General features: G+C 36.6%; 1 protein-coding gene across 1 annotated transcript in view; it reads left to right on the forward strand.

Annotated features, from left to right (window-relative positions):
• Positions 1 to 21,383, forward strand: part of DLG2 (discs large MAGUK scaffold protein 2) — a 2,099,601-nt gene that overhangs the window by 2,062,695 nt on the left and 15,523 nt on the right. The window contains 4 exon segments of the mRNA XM_019643522.1: positions 6,808 to 6,907; positions 18,403 to 18,453; positions 19,436 to 19,571; positions 19,867 to 19,915. Of these exon segments, the coding sequence (XP_019499067.1) occupies positions 6,808 to 6,907; positions 18,403 to 18,453; positions 19,436 to 19,571; positions 19,867 to 19,915 (336 nt within the window).

Below are 21,383 nucleotides of genomic sequence, written 5' to 3' on the forward strand. Positions count from 1 at the left end.
TTTCAAACATATAAAAATGTAAAAAGAGTAGAATTATGAACCTCTTGTACCTATAACTCAACTTCAACAATTACCTACTCATGGTCAACCTTGTTTTGTATATTCTCATGTGTATGAGAATATATATGATGGGAGATATATACCCATCCCCTGAACTATTTTGAAAGGAAGTTGTAGAAATTATAATATTTTTTTGTTCTGACCCAGAAATCAATTTAGGACCACATATTGCCTTTCATTTGTCCTATTTCGTTAACCTCCTTTTATCTAGAGCAGTTCGTTAGCTTTTTGTTTTTCATGACATTGAGATATTTTAAGGGGGTGTATCTTAATTTTAAGTTGCCTGATTATTTATTCATGGTTAGCTTCAACTAATCCATTTTTAGTAGGAATACTACATGAGTAATACTCCATGCTTCTCGGTACTTCCCATTAAGAGGCACATGGTATCAGGTTATCCCTCTATTTGGTGATGCTAAATTTGATCTCTTAGTTACAGTGGTATCTGCCAGATTATTCCACTATAAAAGCAACTTTACCCGCCTTTTTAACAATTAAATAATCTGTGAGGAGATAAATGTCCTGTTCCCCAACAAACTTTCCATCACTAGTTTAGCAACCATCGATGATTCTTGCCTGAGTTATTACTATGGCAGTTGAAAAACGGTGATTTCCTGACTTTATCATTCCTTCAATAGTTATTAGTTGGCCTTCTGCTGTATTAAAGAACTTTCTCTTGCTCCCCATTTTTAATTACCTAATTTAGGTATGTATGGCAATCTACCTGAACTCATGAATTTCTTTTTTAATTTAATATGTTATATTCTATTACTGTCATTATTTATTTTAATATTTGAGTAGTCTAGGTTTAGCTGCTGTGATCCCTTTTAAACTAGCCAAGGTGTCCTTTTGACATGTCACCATTAGTTTTAGGTTTTCAACTTTTGTATTGTTTTGTATTTGTGTTTAGTACTTCTTTATTTCCAGTCCAACAAAATGTTTCAGATTCATCTTATACTTTTCCTGCTCATGGAATCAGCCATTTCTCCAAAAAATATTAGCTCCATTTCATGAAAAATGGTATTTAGAAGACAAAATCTGAGTACAAGCTGTGCTCCTTGCTACTGGGGTATCATTACATCTAGGCTCATTTAATGGACAGAGCGGAAATAAACTTTTTTAGAAAATCATAAGTTTACATTAGATGCCTTTAATTACTATTCGCCATCATATGATTAGTCCTTTACTTCCCCTATTCCACATTCGTTCTTCACCCTTCTTTCACAATGGCAACCCTGATTCCCAGCCACAGGCATGTACTCATTTGCTCATTATTTACACACCAAATGGTTTCAGAATTACTAACAATAAACCTAATAAATAAAGTTTCAGATTTTTTTACAATTATGTCTTTAGAATATATTCTAAGGGCAAATAGTCAGAGTACAATGTTCTTCCTATATTTTTTTGAAGAAAATCCAATGTGTCAAATCTTTTCAGCTATAAATATTCTAACATGACATGACCACAATGCCATTATCACACATAAAAATGTACAATTACTGAATTAACAAATATCCAGTCTTTTTGCAAGTCTCAAATTGACTCATAAATTTCTTAAATGCTTTTTTGTTGCTTTGTTATGTCTGACAATGTGTTTGAACAGAAATGAATTCTTTTGCAAGTGGTTGATCCATCTTAAGTCTTTTCTGATCTATACCATTTTCCTCCATTTTTTTTTGTTCCTTTTTTAAAAATTTTTATATTTAAGAAACAAGGTCATTTGTTTTGTGGAGTTTGCTCCAGATTTTCCTTTTAGTGTAATTTATGGTGTTTCTCTCACCTCTTTATTTCTGTAAACTGATAGTTGCATCTAGAGGCTTGATTACATTCAGATTCATCTGGGGAGAAGAAGGTTTTGTTTTGTTTTGTTTTGTTTTGTTTTTTGAGAGTAGAGGTTTACAGAACTACTTTGTAGTAATATTTTGTTCTCCCATCAGGAAGCATGTATCATTTGATTGTCTTCTTCTGTGTGTGATGTTACCAGCTGTTGATGCTCACTGCCTAGATCCATTAATTGTTAATTCTGAAAAAAGAACCCCTTTTGAGTTGGACAATGGTATAAACACCACATATATGTATACATACATCCATATAGACACATTTCTGGGAACAGATATATCTCAAGCCAACTCTTGTCTTTTTCTTAGCAACCTCTTTTGTCTCATTATTACTTGTTCTTAAACCATTCTTGCTTTTCAATTCTTTTTTTTTTTTTTGTGCTGTATGAACGAAGACATGTATAATACAAAGTGGTGTCCCAAATTTATACTAAGAATTTTCCAAAGGAAAAACAATTGTTTTAGAGGAGAGGAGATAAGAATAAATTAAGAGGAAGGAAGCATTTATAAAAGATAAAGAGGCCACAAAAAGGGTGTGTCTGAGCGCAGTATAAATTTAAATGTAAATTCTGCCCAGAGAACATTTACATCAGTAAAGTGACATTTTAGAACTATGAAACATTTCAAGCTTGAAAAATTTGAACAGGGAGATGAAAAGAAAAACTGAAACATACCCATAGTTATAAAGTTTTCTGGATGAGAAGGATAAAAATATGTCAAGATTCGCTCACATGTCTTAAGAACATGGGACTCAAGTGGGAGAAGTAACCATTTGAGTTTTTTGTTTCGTTTTCTTTCTTCATGAAGCATGTATTTTAGGGTAAGCCAGTTCATCAATGCCCTTACATCTGGGGTCAGGCTGGGCAATTTCATGCCATTTGACTTAACAATTTAAAGACTTCTGAGTGGCAGTGATAATATGCTGATGTCTGGTATGGGTGTTCTCATGTCTGTCACAACATGAAAGGTGTTCATTTAACAGAGACACAACAGAATCAAATAAACAAGGCATGTGTATCTGTTTGCAAAGGTTGGGGAGGGTGGTTTCCTCTCATTCAATTAAAGATAAAAAATATTACACCAAGTAAAAATATTTTCACCAAATAAAATTGAAAATGTGCTATGACTGTTTCCTCTCACCCCATTGTTTGGGGGTTGGGAGAAGGGTTCTTTTTTTAATTTCCTTATTGAGATATAATTCACATAGAATACAGTTCATCCACTTTAAGTGCACAACTCAGCATTTTTTAGTATATTCAGAGGGCTATACAACCATCACCACAATCTAACTGTAGAACATTTTTATCTCCCCTAAGACTAACACCATAGCCATTAGCTGCCGCTTCCCACTCTCTGAATCCCCTACTGTCAGCCCTAACCTTTTAATTGCTGGTCAAACCCTGTCCCCTTGAAATACTTTTTATTTTATTTTAATTTCACATTATCACATGAATAAGAACAATAGAATAGATCCCTCAAAAACATAAATGCATATCAAGAAATTGTGACAGAGTAACCCATAGAAATATTGTCAAAGCCAATAGCAACTGATATGGTTAAATAAATAATTGCCAAGCAGTGAAGCTGTGGCAATGATGACAGATTATGGTATCAAATGTTAATAGTCAAATGTTAATAATTTTAAATATAAACTTGAAACAGGCTCAGGTAACAGAAACTTGTCTTGCTCATCTGAACAATAGTATTTGCAAATTCAAATCCTGATTTCACTCCTCACCAACTGTGTGACTCTGGGCAAGTAACACAACATTTATAAATATCAGTTTCCTCATCTGTAATATAAGAACGACAATGATACCAACTTCATAAAGTTAGGGTAGAGGTTAGAAATTGTAGAGTTTTTAGAGCCAGGCCTGGCACATAACAATTGGTCAATAAACATTAGTTGTTGTCACTTTTGTTCATATAAACTCAACAATTCAGGTCAAATTCCAAAATGGAATTCTTAGCTATGTGAGCTTGCCACATATGATTGGTATTTTCAAAATCTATATTCAAAAAAGTTTCCTTCCATGAAAGCAATGGGTCGGGATTTAAGTTATTGTAATGTAGAGAAAAAGTAGCATTGATCAGTGTGATTAACAAAGCTGTAAACCAGTCTTCAGTTGCTTTAGAGCCATGCGTTCTAGAAATAGTAAAAGTGTTAATTTATTATTCTCACCTAACACTCGTGTAACAGATTTTTCTTTTCTAAATTAAAAGAAAAAATAACAACCAAAAAAATCTTATGTAATGGTATTAAACATCTCTAATAAAAAATAAAGAATAGTGTGAGGGCATCATAAACCACATGTAACCTCTTAGAGTTGAAATGTTTAACTAAGACCCTAAATGTGTGACTTTTGAATCTGTCAGTGTGAACTTAAAGTTGTGATTTGGTTTTGTATCCATAAATATAAGGCAGTGTAACCACCAATTATTTCATTAACCTATTCTTTAACCAATTCAAAATGGCTTTGGGTAATAAGACTGATATGTTAGATGACTTTATTTTTGAGGAATTATGTAGTTTCTGTTCTTTTAAAAAGTGTGGTGCTAACTATTATGTCCCAATCAGATGACTCATGATACACAACATTTTCATACTTGGGAAATTTTAACACATTACAGTCCCTGTTTTGAAAAGATAAAAGAATTAATCACAAGCAACACATTTTCATTTTCCTTTGACCCCATGAGACAATTTAAATGATGTGATTTGCATGTGGCCCCATTTTGTGTCTCAAAGGCCTCCACATTTTCCATCTGTGTCTTCATTTTAACCCCAGGCTTTACTCCTGTTGGCACTGCTTTTGTATTTGCATGAAAATTTGTAAATTCTTTTTTGCATGACAAGTCATTCATAATGTTGCAGTTAAATGTCTAACATATCTTGCAACGTCATGTGTCATTAATTCTTACATGATATTTTTTTTCTTTTATTTTCAGTTACTGAAGTTTAAATATGCTTGAAATGTAAAAGTGGCATGAAACTGGAGTGATGCAAGAATATTTAGTGTTCCTTTAAAAAACTTACCATTTTTTCACTGGAAAAATTGGGGGGGAGTTCCCAGCCTTATCTTTGAATACCAATCCTCAATTATAAATTATGATAAACCTATATTGAACATAAGTGCTGGGTAATAAATTCTGAAGTGATACTTCTTTTTCCCCCTGAGAATGTGTTTCTACTTCTTGAATATGAAGTACAAAATGTGTCCCTTAATTTCATAAATTATTAAATATTTGATGTATTGTTTTTCTTAAAGCCTTCTTCATGATACATAAGATTAAGCTCCCCTGACTTTGGTGAAAGATTCTAGTAACTATAATAGAAATGAATTACTGAATGACAGCACCAACATTTTACTATAATACTTTAACATTTCCTAAACAAACATGATGACCAAATTGGATGTTTGATATAGGAGTGCATGAATATACAAAGAAAATAAGTTATCCACACCATTTTGTCAAGCTTCAAATCCGTAAAGGCACATAACTGATTCCCGCCAATGGGCCAAAATACACACATCCAAACAAGTGCTTTTCTTTCCAAGCAGTCATCTTACTGGCTGTACATTTATCCCACTAACTGCCATTGATAAAACTGTTCTAGAATACCTTTTGTCAAATTGCCTTCAGAGTCTATTACATTCATCATAATACCTATGGGGTAACATACCTTGTTTCTCAGACATTGACCCTTAGAGCCAAGTCAATCAAATAAGGATGGCTATCGAGCTGGCGAAATATATTTTTTAAATGATATGTGAATATGAAATTACTAAGACTTGCATGGCTTATAGTTTATAACATAACTGTGAACACATTTCCCAAAGAAGGACCCCAGAAAGCAACAGTGGGAATAAATGAACTTTTCTTGAGTCTTTTAGGCAAGCATCTGATATTCACTTGAATGAATAAGTTCTAATATATGTATTATATTATGTATATATGTATTATTTTAAATTCAGCCTCATTTAAGCTAATGGAATGGTTTACATCTTTAAGGACAATCCTTCTTCCATACTTTTTTATCATATCAGAATATAGATAAGTAACCATTATATCTCCCTTGCTTGAGTGAATATCAACTTAATACCTCTTCAGTAACAATTTTAACAGATTTTTGGTTGACTGTGTCCTGATTGCACCAGCTAGCTCTGTCGTATTGTCAAGGGACTCAGCCTCTCTGTGCCTCTGACCCCCTGTCTACAAATGAGGACTTGGGGCTCAATTATCTTTAACATCTCTTTGAATGAAAATATTATGCGATATTGTATCTGTGTGTGAAACAGCTATAATTGTCATATATCGGAAACCCCCACACTTCTCTTGTGGCTTTAATTAAATCAAAGCTGAAGTAATTCAAATATAAGTTATTTAAAAAGACATCTAGACACTGATGTGTCTAGTGACACTAGTAATATATTTTCTACCTAATGATAATGATGATAAAGACATTTGTATAGTACTTTAAGTTGCTATTGCCTTACATGAGGCTTACACTTTAAGAGCTGCTATCATTATCCTCATTATGCAAATGAAGAAGATATTGAGGGTCAGAGAGACTCAGTTGCCTATCTGAGGTGATAGACTGGCAAGGTGTAGAGCCAGACAGAAACTGTCAGACTTCTGCTTCCAATTTAATGCTCTTTTCCTCCATCACCATATCAGCAACCCGTCTTTTAATTAGGAGACAATTTTCCAAGGTATCATCATTCCAAAATTTACACTTCTTGAAAATAAATTCTGCCTTTAGGAACCTTCTGGCACCTCTTTAGACTACCCACTTGCGTCACTGCAGCTCTCTCTGCTTTTACAAACTAGTTGTTTTGTCAGCATGAGTGTGACAACAATTAGACGTCCCCTGTTTTTGCCCCATGCCTTTTCTCCTTCACAGTCATTCAATGACAAGCGTAAAAAGAGCTTCATCTTTTCACGAAAATTCCCATTCTACAAGAACAAGGAGCAGAGTGAGCAGGAAACCAGTGATCCTGAACGTAAGTAGATTCTCAAAGAGAATGTCACATGCAACACAGGAGAAAAAAATCCTTCACGGGCAACACGCATGACGCAGGTTCCCCCACGCCACATGCCTAGGCAAACAAACATGGCAGGCAGGCAGGTCAGGGCTTACTACTGTGACCGGTGTTGGGCTGCAGTCTGGATCCGTCCCTTGAGGAAGCTCTTCTTTGAGGAATGCATTGGAGAGGGACTTGAGGAAGCTGGGACTTTGCTTCCAAACATTTATCTGTGACCAGGACTGGGTCTGGTTTGCCTTTTCTATCATGCAACTCTCTCGGGCTCGAGACAAATTCTATTCTGGACAGAAACATTGGATTCCATTGCCACGTACCTTTTTTTTGAAATGCTAGCTAATTGGGAGCAATTAAATTCCTTATATTGATTGCTAGTATTTGTTCATTCTTTCCCTCCCAACAAATATTCAACACTTACTGAGCAGTGAGCTTGTATTGGTGGATACTAAATCTAAGAATGTGTCATGAAACTTGGAGTGGATCATTGCTCTAAGTGGTTCAGTTCTGTGGCAACATTGGCAGTGGGCAAAAATGGCATCTGCTGAATCTTTCTCTTTTTTTGTGACCATCTTTGCTTACATCTTTCGAGTTGCTGTTTACACATCTTTGAGTCTCAGCCCAGAGAGTTTGGGGTGAAAGTTGTTTCAAAAGAAGAGAGATTGGGATCCAGATTGCTTAGGCAACACGGTCTGTCATGGTAGTATCCATTTCAACTCCACTGACTTCTTCCTTCCTCTTCCGTGGCTGTTCTTCCTCTCTCATTGCTCTCTCTGGGGACTTCCATGCAGGACATCCCCGGATTAGGTGACGACGGTTATGGAACAAAGACTCTGAGTAAGTTCCCAGGAATGGTCACTGTAACTTTTCTTTTCCCTTCCTTTTGAGTTTGGCTTTTGTTCCTTTTCTTGAGGGCCTTTCACTCCTAGCATGCACAAGATACGAGTTTTATTTGTTACCTAGCTTTGAATGCTCCTACAAAGTAATTTTGAAACGTTTTGTTCTGCATGTCAGCATTGAAAAGCAAAGTGTGTCAGGCACTGTAACTTCTGTTGCAGTTTACGACTTCCCTTTCTGACCATGGGATATGACCAACATGGTCCTGATGCCACCTGCTGCATCCCTTGCTCTGCTGCCTAATACCTCCCGGAGAGCAAGAAGCCATGTTGAATGAAAGGGCAAGCTAAATGTTCCAGAACAGGAAAGCAGAAACGTACTTTATGTCCTTTCCTCTGCCTTTTCACCCAGACCTTGCCAAATTCAATAATTGGGTTGTACATGGCTATCATTAAAGGAGCTATTTTACAGCCAAAAGGAACATGCATTCTCAAAAAGTAAATATTAAGCTATATGATCTTCCATGAATAATTCTTTGTTATTAACTTTGATTGATTTTTTTTCTAACTTGCAGTGGTCCTGCTTGAAACGTTTGTATGATAAAGCTTTAGATATGTATTAATATGTTTCTCTATTAGTGATGTATTAGCTGCATTATGTAATCAGATTTTCATTTTATAGTGGAAAATAAAATATATTAAACCTTTAAATCTTTTAGTTATTAATGCCTTTAGTCTGTGTCTCATTGCACTAAGCAATAAAATATAATCACCCTGTATGTTAATATACTATGCTATGATTTTTCTTTCTTTAATACTAACTCCATTGTGTAGGCACCAGTGAAATAAGAACAGCGTTTTGTGTCTTTTGCAACTGAATCACATATTCAAATTTTGTTTGTTTGGTTTGGTTTTAATTTAACAGCTATGGGCAATATTTTTAGAAGCTGTTCATTTTATTTGTATAAAAATATAGCATTGAGCTGAACTTTGTTTTCAAGAGCTGTTTACATAACCCTGCGTACTGATACCCTTCAACCTTCAAATTGTTACTTTGGACTTTTTTTTAAAGATATATATCTACAGAAAACCAAATCTGATCAAGAGTAACTACTGATCTCCTTTAAGATGAAAACTTTATCTTTAAGTCTCTATAAGGAATAGGTCATCAAATTTTTCTTGAATTCGTGGCTAAAATTCAAATATTGATTTCAACATTATCTGGATAACACCAAGTACCACCAGAGAGGATTTCTAAATTTTCAGTTGAAGGGGAAGAGGGAAGCATTTTAATACAGTGCTAATAAATGAACATCACTAAAAACTAGTTGCTGTTGGAGTGTCAAAAATATGAGTGATTGATGCCTTTTAAAATCCAGGATGTGTAAATGTTTCTTTACTCTTTAAAAACTGAACAGATTTCATTAGGTAAAGTCATTTGCCAATTAGTGCTATTGTTAGCCATAATTTAGACTTTAGCTGGAACACATTTTCCATTTCTTTTTACCTACAAAATGGGAAAATTCTGTTATACAATATCTTGATGCTAAGAGAGATTGGTTGTTAAGTTAAACACGGCATGGTCCTAAATTTCTCCACAGATGGTGTAGCTTCATTCTAAATTATTTTAAAAGTAAAAATCAAAAACGAATAAACAAAACCCTGCCACCCCCAATTCTAGATACTTAAGATAATCATGTACATACAGATAGGCCATTGTTGGGTGTGTGCCTTGACTTTCTTTTTGGTAATAACAGAAAACAAATTTGCACTGATTTATCCTTCCCTACTGCCACTCTGCCCTTGTAAAATGTGTGCCCAATTAGTGATTCAGCTCCGCTCATGCACCAACACACAGGGAAACAATGCTCATGAATTTAACCCATGCTTTGGTTTTCATTAGTTTCATGCTCTAAAACTAATCCATCCCTAATGTGTTAATTAACTCAATTTGGGGAAATATATATATATATATATAATCACCACTTTGTACCCTTTAAATGTATTATGATTTTGTCAACTATTCCTCAGTAGAGCTAAAAGAAAAAAAAAAAACTAATCCATCCAGTGGGCAAGAATCTATATCAAATACATTTTCAAGCAACTTTATCCTGTTAGAGAATAATGTTATATATTCTTTTTCTGAAAACGTACAATGTCCACTTTTTAAAAAGCTAAAGTTGTCGCTAATGAGCTTCAGAAATCAAATAGTTACATAGTCTTCACTTAGTTAACTTGATACACAAAGAAACTGATAAGCTGATGAATTTTTCTTCTATACCTTAATACAGAGTACAGATGAAAGGATATGATTTTATAAGTAAAAGCTGTAATTCTGACATATATATCTCTGTTACGTGAGCTCAACTGTGTTTTTATGAAAATTTGAAATAAAACAGTACAAGCAAGGCATTCAACATGAATTAAAAACATACTTCATGCCAGGACCTGCTTGGTATCAGACCATTTATCTCCTGTCTGTTCCATTCTTCCAGAATGTAACAGCTATCCAAGCAAGAGTCTTAAAATAAAAACAAGGAAATATTCAACCAATTCACACAACATTTTTCAGTGACTCATTTCTTCTCCAAGGTTTTATACTCACTGAAGCAGGAAAGATCTCCGACAACCCCTTTTTATCCTGAGAATTTATTTAGGAATTATTTAAATAGAAATAAAATTCAAGGGATTTCAGGGATCGACTGGCAATTTGACATGCAATATTCCTGCAAAATACCTAAAGGCTAAACTAGAGAAACAAAAAGCCTGCAAAAAAAACCTGCCCATTTAGAAGCTCCTGAATTTATAGCCAAGAAACATCCAGCCAAAGACACATGTTGACCTTAGTAACACCAATCTGGAAAATCAGATCTATAGGAGTAGGTCAAAGTATTCATGAGAAGGAACGTGCTTAGATTGACATTATACATTTTTTGTGTTTAAAGATCCTTTCCTAAAAGGGAGACACAGCAATCAAGGAGTAGTTTCCTCCTGTAAAATGGAGATAGAGTTTTCATCTTTTGTATCTTATCTGCGTTTTTTCTTAATACGGTCTCCTCTGCAAACGTTTACTTGCCTTTTGCTCACAGTTCTAGCCGCCTTGCATGAGTGTATTAAGTTTTGGCTGCTCCCCAGTGCTTGGTATCTCTTTAATTTGCTGTGCTGTTCTTGCAGAGCATGTTTCTTCTAATGCCAGCGATAGCGAAAGTAGCTACCGTAAGTTATTGCTTTGGTTGTGGTTCTTTTCTTTGCAACTTGCCTCATTGCCCGTGGTGGTCATTTCAGATTTTTGCTGTTGTGTTTCGATTGCTGCCCTTTATCATCTTCATCCAAAGCAAATGGCTTGAAATGAAATCATCATTTAATGTGGAAAGATACAAAAGACACTAGGGCCGTCGGTGGACTCTTATGTGATTTATGCAAGCAGTTCCAACCTCCGCTGACTGTGTGGCCTATGATGCAATTCTCCCAGAGAAGGTGGGGGGAAGTTCAACCCGGTAGATTTTGACATTCTGCCCCCTCCAAAATAATTTAAACTCTCTGCAGGAGGGTTGAAAAGTCATGGTTTTTGTTTTCCTTCTCATTTTGCCTTTTCCTTTCTGTTCCTGGCTCCCCTTTCCAAGAGAAATCTGTATAAATGACGGTGTTCCTTTTAAATCGAGCATGAACCTTTTATATCTCTTCTCTCCTTGGTTAATATTTTAAGGTAGATAACGATGCTATACCTAACTTTATATTTTTGATGGTTGGGAAGTGATGAAAAAGTTTCATCCTTTAATGTTGAAGGAACTCACGTTTTTTTTTTTAAGTGAACAAATCTTGGATCAGAAAGCTTAGCTGAAAAGGTAGGTAAACTACTTAAAAATTATTTCTGGTCTTTGTTTGGTCACCTCAAGCCATTTGCTTAGTGTATAAAAATATTCACGAAACACCAAGCACATCCTGTTGATCCATTCTATGGTTTCTTACCATCTACTTACTGGTTTTTGGTGATAAACATAGGTACATATTATTACTGGGATTTTTACAATTTCTATAATATTTGTACTCCTGAGTGAAATGGATTACTCAAACATCAGTTGCCAAGGATATTAAAAAATTGAAGGCCCAATATATATGACTCATAGCTACCAAGACAGAAATTGGTTGGGTTTTTTTTTCCTTGAATATTGAATTAATTGAAAACTAGAATAGTTTTTGTTTGTTTTGATTTTGGTTTTTCCATTACAGCATGGTACTTTACAAAACCATGCCTTTTTTGAAGTGGAGTGCCAAGTAGTTTTCTTGGAGTAGGACAAATTTAATTTGGATTTTGAGAATGGCTTTGGAGAATCAGTTGATAGTAAATAGAAAAAAGCACAAAAGAGGAAAGGTGACAGAGGGAGGTCAAGACCAGAGGAGGAAGTTGAAACATACCACAGGAAAAAATGAAAAAAATTGTGATGAGATACCCTTGATACATCAAATTTTAGAACCACCTAATTTTCTTCCTCCATAGAATGACAAGTCCTTTTAATGAAGGAATCAAGTGTTCTTGTCCTCAATCTGGTCCTTAACTTTTTTACATTCCTCCTATTCTCACAATTTTACAACTGTCCAAGCTTGGAGAAACATCCTGCCACCCTTCTTTTCATTTGAATTTAAAACAAAGAAACCAGGCCAAGAAGAAGTGACCAAACATTGTTCCTATGACACCTGAGGTGCCCTCAAGTTAGTGTAAGGAAAAATATAACTGTTTGTTGAGTTTCATGGAGACCAATGACCCTACTTTCTTTGACATTCAGTTTTAAATTTTTAAGCGTTGCTCGTTCATCTCATACAGGTATAGAAAGGGGAAAAACATCATACCTTGTTTATTCAATCTTTTTTTGTGGAAAGTATATACAAGAACTGCTTTTTCCTTTGGAAATATTTGTTAGAGTGTTTTAGAGGTTCCTCCTTCTCTTTCAGAAGTTGGAATGTTCTTCCAAGAATCAGTAAGTTATAAAAATTGGGCCAAAGGTTTCAGCTGCTCAACACATTTTGGTAGTGATGCTCCAAGATGACATTAAATAATGCTTTCACTCTCAAATAGTAGGTGCACATAAATGTTAATTGAGTGAATAAAGGAAACAACTTACAAGCAGCTTGAATTATCTATGAGAAGAGTTGGAACTGGACTCTATAATATTACTAGAGCAAATGTGGAGTCTAATAATCTGTATTGGCTTGGTTTTCATCTGAAGTTACAGAAGGTCAGCCACTCAGATTGCTTTCTTTACAAATGACCGAAAGTAAGAAGAGCTTTTGTCATAGGTTAGAGAAGTAAATGATATTTCTCCAGGATGGAAATATGAGGAATTACAGGTGAATATTCATTTATTCATTCAACATATACTATCTGTCATGTTCTTTTCATAGGCATCATGAGACCCAATATGGATCTCAACCAACTCTAGAACTCAGCACACATATGGTGGGAGAGAGATAAATAAATTAAAAATGCACAAAATGTGGCAGTTTCTAGGAAAAGAGTCTAGCCCAAGAATAGTGGGGGCTTCAGAGGTGATTTCAAGGAAGAAATGCCCTTTGAGCTGAACTTTGGAAAGATGAGGTGCTTACCAGCTAGTCAAGTTGAGGAAGATACTTTCCAGGCAGGGGAGGGGCAGGGGGAAAGACACAGAGGCTTGAGACAGACATGGTTTCCAGAAAGTGCCATTTTGAAATCAAAATCGGCTGAATTTTCTATCGAATTCCTGGCTTTGCTGTAATTATGACTGACCTTTTTGTTTTGTGAATAGCAGTATAGACAAATACTAAAAACACCCTTTTTTCACTGATGTTCAGGTATTATTTTTTACTCTTAGAACCATTCCATGTCCATTCTGGGGGGAAAAAAATGGCTTTTAAAAAATGGTCAGCATGTAGAAACAAAGACCCAGGCTACTATGTTTCACAATTCCAGAGGGCACCATTCACACTGCATCCTGGAGTTACATGTTGTGACCTTTTTTGAAAGCCTCAGACATTTCCTGAGATACACAACACACAGACACACACTTACACTAACTTCAAACTCTAATAAATAGCTCAGAACTTTGCTGCACCATCTCAAGCATTATGGTATTATCTTTGCTAAAGTCCAATTATACCAAGCCCTAGCTAAAATGCAGTTAATTACAGTGCACGCTGTCTAATTATACAAAATGCCACCTCAAAACTATCTTATTTAAGGGCTAATTCCAGATTTCTGTCTCTCAACAAAGTAGTACAGTGCAGGCTTGTATTTGTGGTTGCTTTGCATCTTAGTTTCAATTGCCCTTGTGTTGAGACACAGCAAAGACCACGTAGGCATAGTGGAGACTTTGCAAATCTCTACAGTGGAAGAGCTGCCTTCCTCACAGCTCAGTAAAGCTCTTTATGTCATTGTGGATGTGGGAGAGCTGATGACCATCCTTCTAACCCACTGGTGTTCATCAGCTAAATTGGATTTTCAAAATAAGGATCTTGAAGAAATGATCTGAGTGAAATTTTGAGGTATTGACATGAGGAGAACCAAGACTTTTCCAATGGAATCAGTCAAAATGATGCCCATTTTCTTCTTTCCCACTCTTCTCAAATATTGCCCTTATAGTTCCTCTAATTCTTTACCTATGAAATAAGCAATTTTTCATTACATCTATTTTCTCACTTGATTTCTGCAGCAAAACTGTGAGATAGCTCTTATAGTAATACTCCGTTTCACAGGAAGCTGACACTCCGAGAGGCAAGGTACCTCGCAAAAATGGTGAAATTTCAAGTCCAATTAAGATATTTTAATTCCGAATTCCATACATTTTCACTCTAACCTATAGTTTGTAACCCAAGCCTCTTCACATATTATCTAGTTTATTTCAACCATTCCATATCACCTATCAAATTAATATAAGCAGCAGCATTTATATAGGATTGGCTATGTTCTAAGTCTGGTGTTAAGGTTCTATATATATTAACTGGTTTAATCTTCTGAACATCCCATGGAGACACTGAACCACGAATTCACTATGTGCTCTTGAAAAAAACCACTCAACATCTTTGACCCTCAGTTCTCCTATGTAAAATGAGTAGCTTGGGTTGGAACAGTGATGGCAAGTAGATGTTTTAATCAAGATTCCAACTTCGACCGGATGGTAATATCTGCCTGAAGAGTTGTATTGAAAGGTATTAAGGCCAAGCTGAGACTCTGCGATAATGTGGGCAATGATCAACTCACGATGCCTGTGAAGGGCATGGAATGGGGGAGTAACATCACATGCTCCACACTCGCCATCTATGAACTACCAGAACGCCAGACCCTTTCTTAATGCTAATGTGCTATGGCTCTAAGAACCTAATTCATTCTTAATAATCATCAAATGCAGGCACTAAACACTAAATTTAGAACATTAACTGTATTGCCACTGGTCTTCACTTCATAAGTCTCTCTCTTCTAGTTCCCAAAAATTTCTAAAGAACATCAACTTGCTTTTTTCTATCGTGAGGGCATATCAAGGTCTTACTCCTAATCCGTTTTCTTGTCACTTGCTTCCAGTTGAAACACAAAGTGTTTCATGTAGATTGTTACAAAGGCCTTTGCTATGTTTCCTACAGCTGCAGATGTCCACACACAGCGCTGCCGCTCTCCCACTCTCAGCCATGCAAATGCAAAAACAAGACCAAGTGATAATCTGTACCTTTTTGACATCTGTTATTTCCAAGTGCCAACACCTCCTGAGCAAAAAATAGAAAAACTATTAAGAATGACTATTTTATGGGGATGACATAGCAGCATTTTTTTTAAGAGTTGGTGTTTACAGATGGAGCACCTTCTGGCCTCTCTGTGACTCTGACCCAGTTCAGCCCCCATCTCTGCCACCTGCCCTTTGTTCATCTGTAAGGTCTGCCCCTCCATCCCAGTCCCCACAGAGATTTCTATATCTCTTGCCTTTTGGAGATAGTGGCATGTACTCAACAAGGAGTCAAAAAAGATGGTTTTAAATCTTGACTCCACTACTTACTAATTGAGGAAACAGGCCCCATTAATATCTCTGAGCCTCAGCTTCTTCATCTGTAAAATGGGTTATCAGAGCACACACCTAAAAAGAAATAGCTGTGAAAAATAGATGCCAATGGATGTAAAAGCCCTTGATGGACTGGAAAGTACCATACACGCATGAGTTACCTTTCCTTCCTTGCTGTGACTTTTTTTGCCTTCTCTGAGTCTCCTTTCCATTATCCATAAGGCTTTATATTCTTGAACATGAAAGTGAAAATTGGTTTACAGTGCTGAACTCACAGCTATTCTGTAATACCAGCTGCCCTAGCTTCCCTTCCTGGGATGGGCCCTGGCATGACGTACTTTGCCACTGCTGTCTGCCAGCCTTACTGCTCTGAACAACAATCAGTGCCTTTGGTAAGTTAGAAAATAAACCAAAAAGCAATGAATAAACAAAGAACTACAGAACTGTCTAACAAAGTTAATCAGCTATGTTGCTTTGACCTAGCTTTCTGAATCACAAGCAATACATGCAGACACTGAATAACTTATTTAAGGTTTGCCTTTAGAATGTCCCATCTGAATGACCTGCAAGGTCATTGGAAAGAGATTCCTACAGGAACGTGATGTGTTTTGTTCATTTAGAGAAGACCACACTTCCCAAAATGAAAACATATAGACAGAAAGACAAAGTAGAACCTATCTTTGGCCTCATTGCTCGTCCCCTTTTCTATCCCTAAAGTCAGAATGCAAAGTCACTGACATCTTTATGTTCAGCACTGGGGACAGAGTAGAAAGGCAAACCCAGTCCTCAATTGGACTTCCCAGTCTCGTGGAGAGGCATAAGCATCACCTAATGTTTAAAACCTTTCTTATCCTTTTATTCTCTTTTCTCCTATCAATCATTTCATGGAGATTTCCCTGTAAATTACAGCCCAACACTGCAGTGTTAGTCTGCCAGTTTCCATTCCTAAAGCTATACTTTTCCCCCAACCATTTTACACTTACTTTTTGAATTCCTGTGGCCTATATATCTCAGGCTTTAGATAACTGGGGTCTGGGGCTTAGCAATCAATCACCTTTTCTTCTTTTTCTTTCTTTCTTTTTTTCTTTTTTTTGCCTAGCCTCTGTAAATTTTAATTTTGTTTATTAAAAGAAATCATTTTTTCCTGAATTTAAAAAAAAATTGAGAATCTGACTCCTCATATACCAAACCACTGTCCAGATGTGGGATTGTCCCCTGAAGACTTCTGGAGGAGCGCTAAGTAGATGCCACTTAGAAGGAACATCGGGCCCTTTGTCCATGCCATCAGGAAGTAGCTTGGCCTACCAGTGCCATTCTGAGAGAGGGCCACGCCTGAGGGTGAGATAAGCTGTGACAGGACGGGGCCATTTCTCAAGCTTAAAAAGCTAAGACGCCCCCCTCCCCCAACCCCAGTTACCCAGTCTCCAGGGAGGACATCTGTACTTTACCCACATATTGCTTCATTTCCCCAAATCAGTTGTCAGCATCAGAACTGTCTGTGATATTAACTCCTTTTATGAAATGAGCTCACCAGTCTGATGCTGTGGCTGCCAAAGGAGGAGACTGTGGTGCTGACAGACTGTGACAGTGTGTCAGGGATGATGAGGAGATAAAGCAATGAGATTCACTGCCCTTCGGTGTCAGGAAAAACTACTTCATATGACACTCCGCCTCCATAGAACAGCAGACAGGAAGTCCTTTTCAAAAGCCCTAAACTTTTTCCCCCACCAAAGGCTCGTCAGGCCTAGACCTGAAGCAAATAAAAGAGCAGGCCTTTCTGGGTTTGCAGCTGAATCAAGCTAATCTCATGGCCAGGTCATCAACTGGGTAGAAAAGATGATTGAAAAAAATTAATTGCCTAAAACAAATTTACTCCCCCTGGTTATTTGTTGACTTGAGGCCCACCATGAATCAGAAGAGTGTATGTAGCAAATGACATTGGAGGGGTTGACACCTTTACCATGTTGTCTTTCTTAGTTCTTTTTCTGAAGTTTCAGCCTAGATTAGGCAGCAATTATAACCAGTGATTTAGGGTGCTTCACAATTTTTTATCTTCATGAATTGACCCAACATTTTCCTGATGAATTAACATTAGAGTAAAATTCTCAGAGCCTTATAGCATATGCTGATGAAGTTTTTGTATCAAATGAAACAGACACTTGCTTTTGAACAATGTGCTTCTCTGGGAAATAAAATAGAAGAGGAACTAGAAGGACCAGAAATGCTTTTAAGTACTAAGTACCAAACTATCGGACGGACCTTATCCTTGAACTAGATGGTTTTAAGTAGTAATGCTGGATGTGGAGGCCATGGTGCTCCAATTCTCAGTGTCAGACAGAAGGCAGTCTCACAGGTCTCTGCCCTGATTAACTGCAGATAGCTAGCCTCCAGTCATCACTTAGAGGTATGGCCATCGATAACCTGACACTATAATAGTGCAAACAGTTATGTGAGGATGAAAAGATTTTTTTGAATGGTTCAAGGAGAGAAAGCAAGGGAAATTAACCCTAAACTGTGTCTGTTTCCTGTGTTTCAGAACAGGGCTTGTAGCTGTGGTATATGACTGGTTGTTAGTTCACTGTAATTTTCCTTTTTCTCTTCTCAGGAGGGCAAGAAGACTTCATCCTTTCTTATGAGCCTGTCACAAGGCAGGAAAGTAAGTTTCCCAGCATGCTCTGGTTCCTGGTTTCTAGGCCACAACAGGTGACACCATTACAGGAGGGAAAGAGGAAAGGAGTAAGGAAAATAAACTCTGCTTAGTACTCAGCTGTCCCCAGGCCAGATGCTCTCTCTGTCGCCCTATTATCAAACAAACAACTTTCTTGCTGACCATGGGCAGTAACAGCCCCCAGGAGGATGCAGCAGCTCTCCAGATGAGTGGTTTTTAATGGGAAGGATCACATCCAAGTCACTGAAGGGCTCCATCTATAGGACCAATGGATAAAATTGGGAGACTGACAAGAGCTCAGTGTTGGGAAGGGCTTCCTAGCAGACCTTTCCTAAGACACAAGCCATCTGCAGGCTGCTCCCGAAGCCTGCAATTCCTTCTCCTGGAGACATCCATACAGAGGCTAATGGCTATTGACAAAGATATTGCAAAGAAAATTCAAGCATCAGATGAGGATTTGTACCTAATGAACCTTAGAGTTCTTCTAACCCTATGATACAAAGGAAATGGGAAAACTTCAGGAAAGTATAAAGAGCATTTTGAGCTGAGAAAAATAAATTATAAAAACATTGCTAACAGTTACTTTTTAAAGTCGTTGTCTAAACAATGGCCAAACAACCGCTTTGGAATCTTTTTTCTCCCACTCAATTGACTAAATTCAATAGTTGTTTTGACATGGTGTAGGCATAACCTGTCAGTAAGCAAAACCCTTCCAAATACTGCTTTTCGTTGACAGACACTGCAGTTGCTTTTCCCTGTTAGCTAATTCCAGAAAGTAGGCACAGCGAAGATAACGAGTGTTAAACACCAGTTTCCCTAGGCAGGGCTGTATGGGCAATTATCCAATGAAGTAATGCCCTTAGCAGTTTTTACTGTTTGACAATTTCACCATAAGAATCATCCTTGCAGGACAGTTTTACAGTTGTTTCCACGTCTTTCTTCTCATCTACATCTCCCTATCCCCTTGCAGTAAACTATACTCGGCCAGTGATTATCTTGGGTCCCATGAAGGATCGGATCAATGATGACTTGATATCTGAATTTCCTGACAAATTTGGCTCATGTGTGCCCCGTAAGTATCATTTTTCTCTTCTCTAGAAAAAAGCTTGGCTCCTTTTGAGAGGATAAGACATGATTCTGTTCCTCCAATATTCAAATACTACCAGTTACCTATTATCCAAGCATATCATTTAATTTTCTCTGCCCAATAGTTTTTCGCTATCCTGTCATGTATTGTTCTCTATTTAGTGAGTATAATATGTTCTTCCAACTGACTGTGGTTCCTAGAAAGCAGGATGAATCCTGCCTTTGTAACTGCCATGGCATTAAAATAGAATGGGATTGTGATAGGTATGGTCTCATAGGATGATTGAAAGGCCACTGAAGCATCTTTTTTCCCAATGAGAAAGATCAGAAAAAAAACCATATATTAAAATCATCTCAGTATGACTAGGTCTATGCGTCAATCCAAAAACAAAATAACATTTCCTCTATGTTTTCATAGTCCAAGTGTTGGGAAGATAAAGATAAGAGGATAAACAAAACTGTAATCTATCCTCTACTAGGCCATTACAAACTTTAATGGCCCCTCTGAGTACAGCCCTGTCCAAATCTATCTGTTCCTCCTCCTTCCACTCTACCATACTTTTCCCGCTCACCCACCTCCATCTCTCTTCCTACCGTGTCACATAAAAACACTTAGAGGCCGTCTGTGTATATAGACAAACCACCAGAAAATTGTAATTTATTATTGCACTCTTAAATCTAATCCCAACAAATATTTCTCATGCCACATTTTTTTAAGCCCTATGCTTTGAAGTGTCTGTGACATTTCAGTACTGCAAATGTCACCTGGAATATATAAGAATAGCAGGAATCGCACGTATGTGCAGTACATGCACGGTAAGGGAATGGATGATGGCTATATCTCATGCAGCATTCCCAGCAAGGGCTCTGGGACGAGACCCTATATTGAACACGTCCTGAGAAAGACTAGGTAGAAATGATCAAGTCTAACCCTAGTCCATTCATAGCAGCTTCCAGTTCTTCCACTTTTTAAAGGAAAAAAAAGGCAGCCCTGAAGCGTCATTTCCATTTCCCCCCCACCTTGCACACTCTTTTCTTTCTCTTTTTTTAATTACTAGTAAAAAAGAATTACTATTTTATGATAATCAATACATGTTCATTGTACAAAACTTGGAAAATGCCTAACCCAGTGATGCCTAACATTATTTAAAATTTTATGTAAATATTTTAAATGATTATTATGTCATAATTAAGCATTCCTCCTCTCTGGGTATTTTGAATTTTCCTTACTTTTCACTCTTATGAATTATAATTATAATTGTAACTATGTGTTATAATTATTGTTTTTAATTTATAAACTAATATAATTGAACATCTTTAAGGATAAAATTTTATATAAGTTTTGATCATGTTTTAAGACAGATTTCTAGAAACAGAATATCTGAGTCAAAGTTTGGAAGTATATTAACATTTTTTAATTTATATTGATAGAGTGTTTGCCCTTCTCCTCTTACTAAGAAGTTTCGCCATCTCTAGCCATGATTAAAGTTTAGTCCCGCCTTAACTGTGGTGATCTCATTTAGCCTCTGTTAAAATCCCTGAATATGTTTAAACTGTATGTCCATTTTTTTTCCTGGTTACATGACACACTGTCTTGCTTCTTAGCTTGTGCCGTAATCTTTTATTATGTGCTGAATATTGTGATGTTACATTATTGAGAACCTGGATTATCTTATCTTCCTTTATAAAATATTAAGGTTTTGTTCTGGCAGGTAACAATTTACTGACAAATCAGCTTCTTCCAGTAATGACTTGGTTTTCCAGTCATGACTTGGTTTTAGACTTTGTAAAGATGTGTCTAGAGTAAGTCTAGAATAATCTTCTCATTTGTG

Source organism: Hipposideros armiger, unplaced genomic scaffold (genome assembly GCF_001890085.2).
Source record: "Hipposideros armiger isolate ML-2016 unplaced genomic scaffold, ASM189008v1 scaffold_79, whole genome shotgun sequence".
In the NCBI taxonomy this organism is placed as follows: Eukaryota; Metazoa; Chordata; class Mammalia; order Chiroptera; family Hipposideridae; genus Hipposideros; species Hipposideros armiger.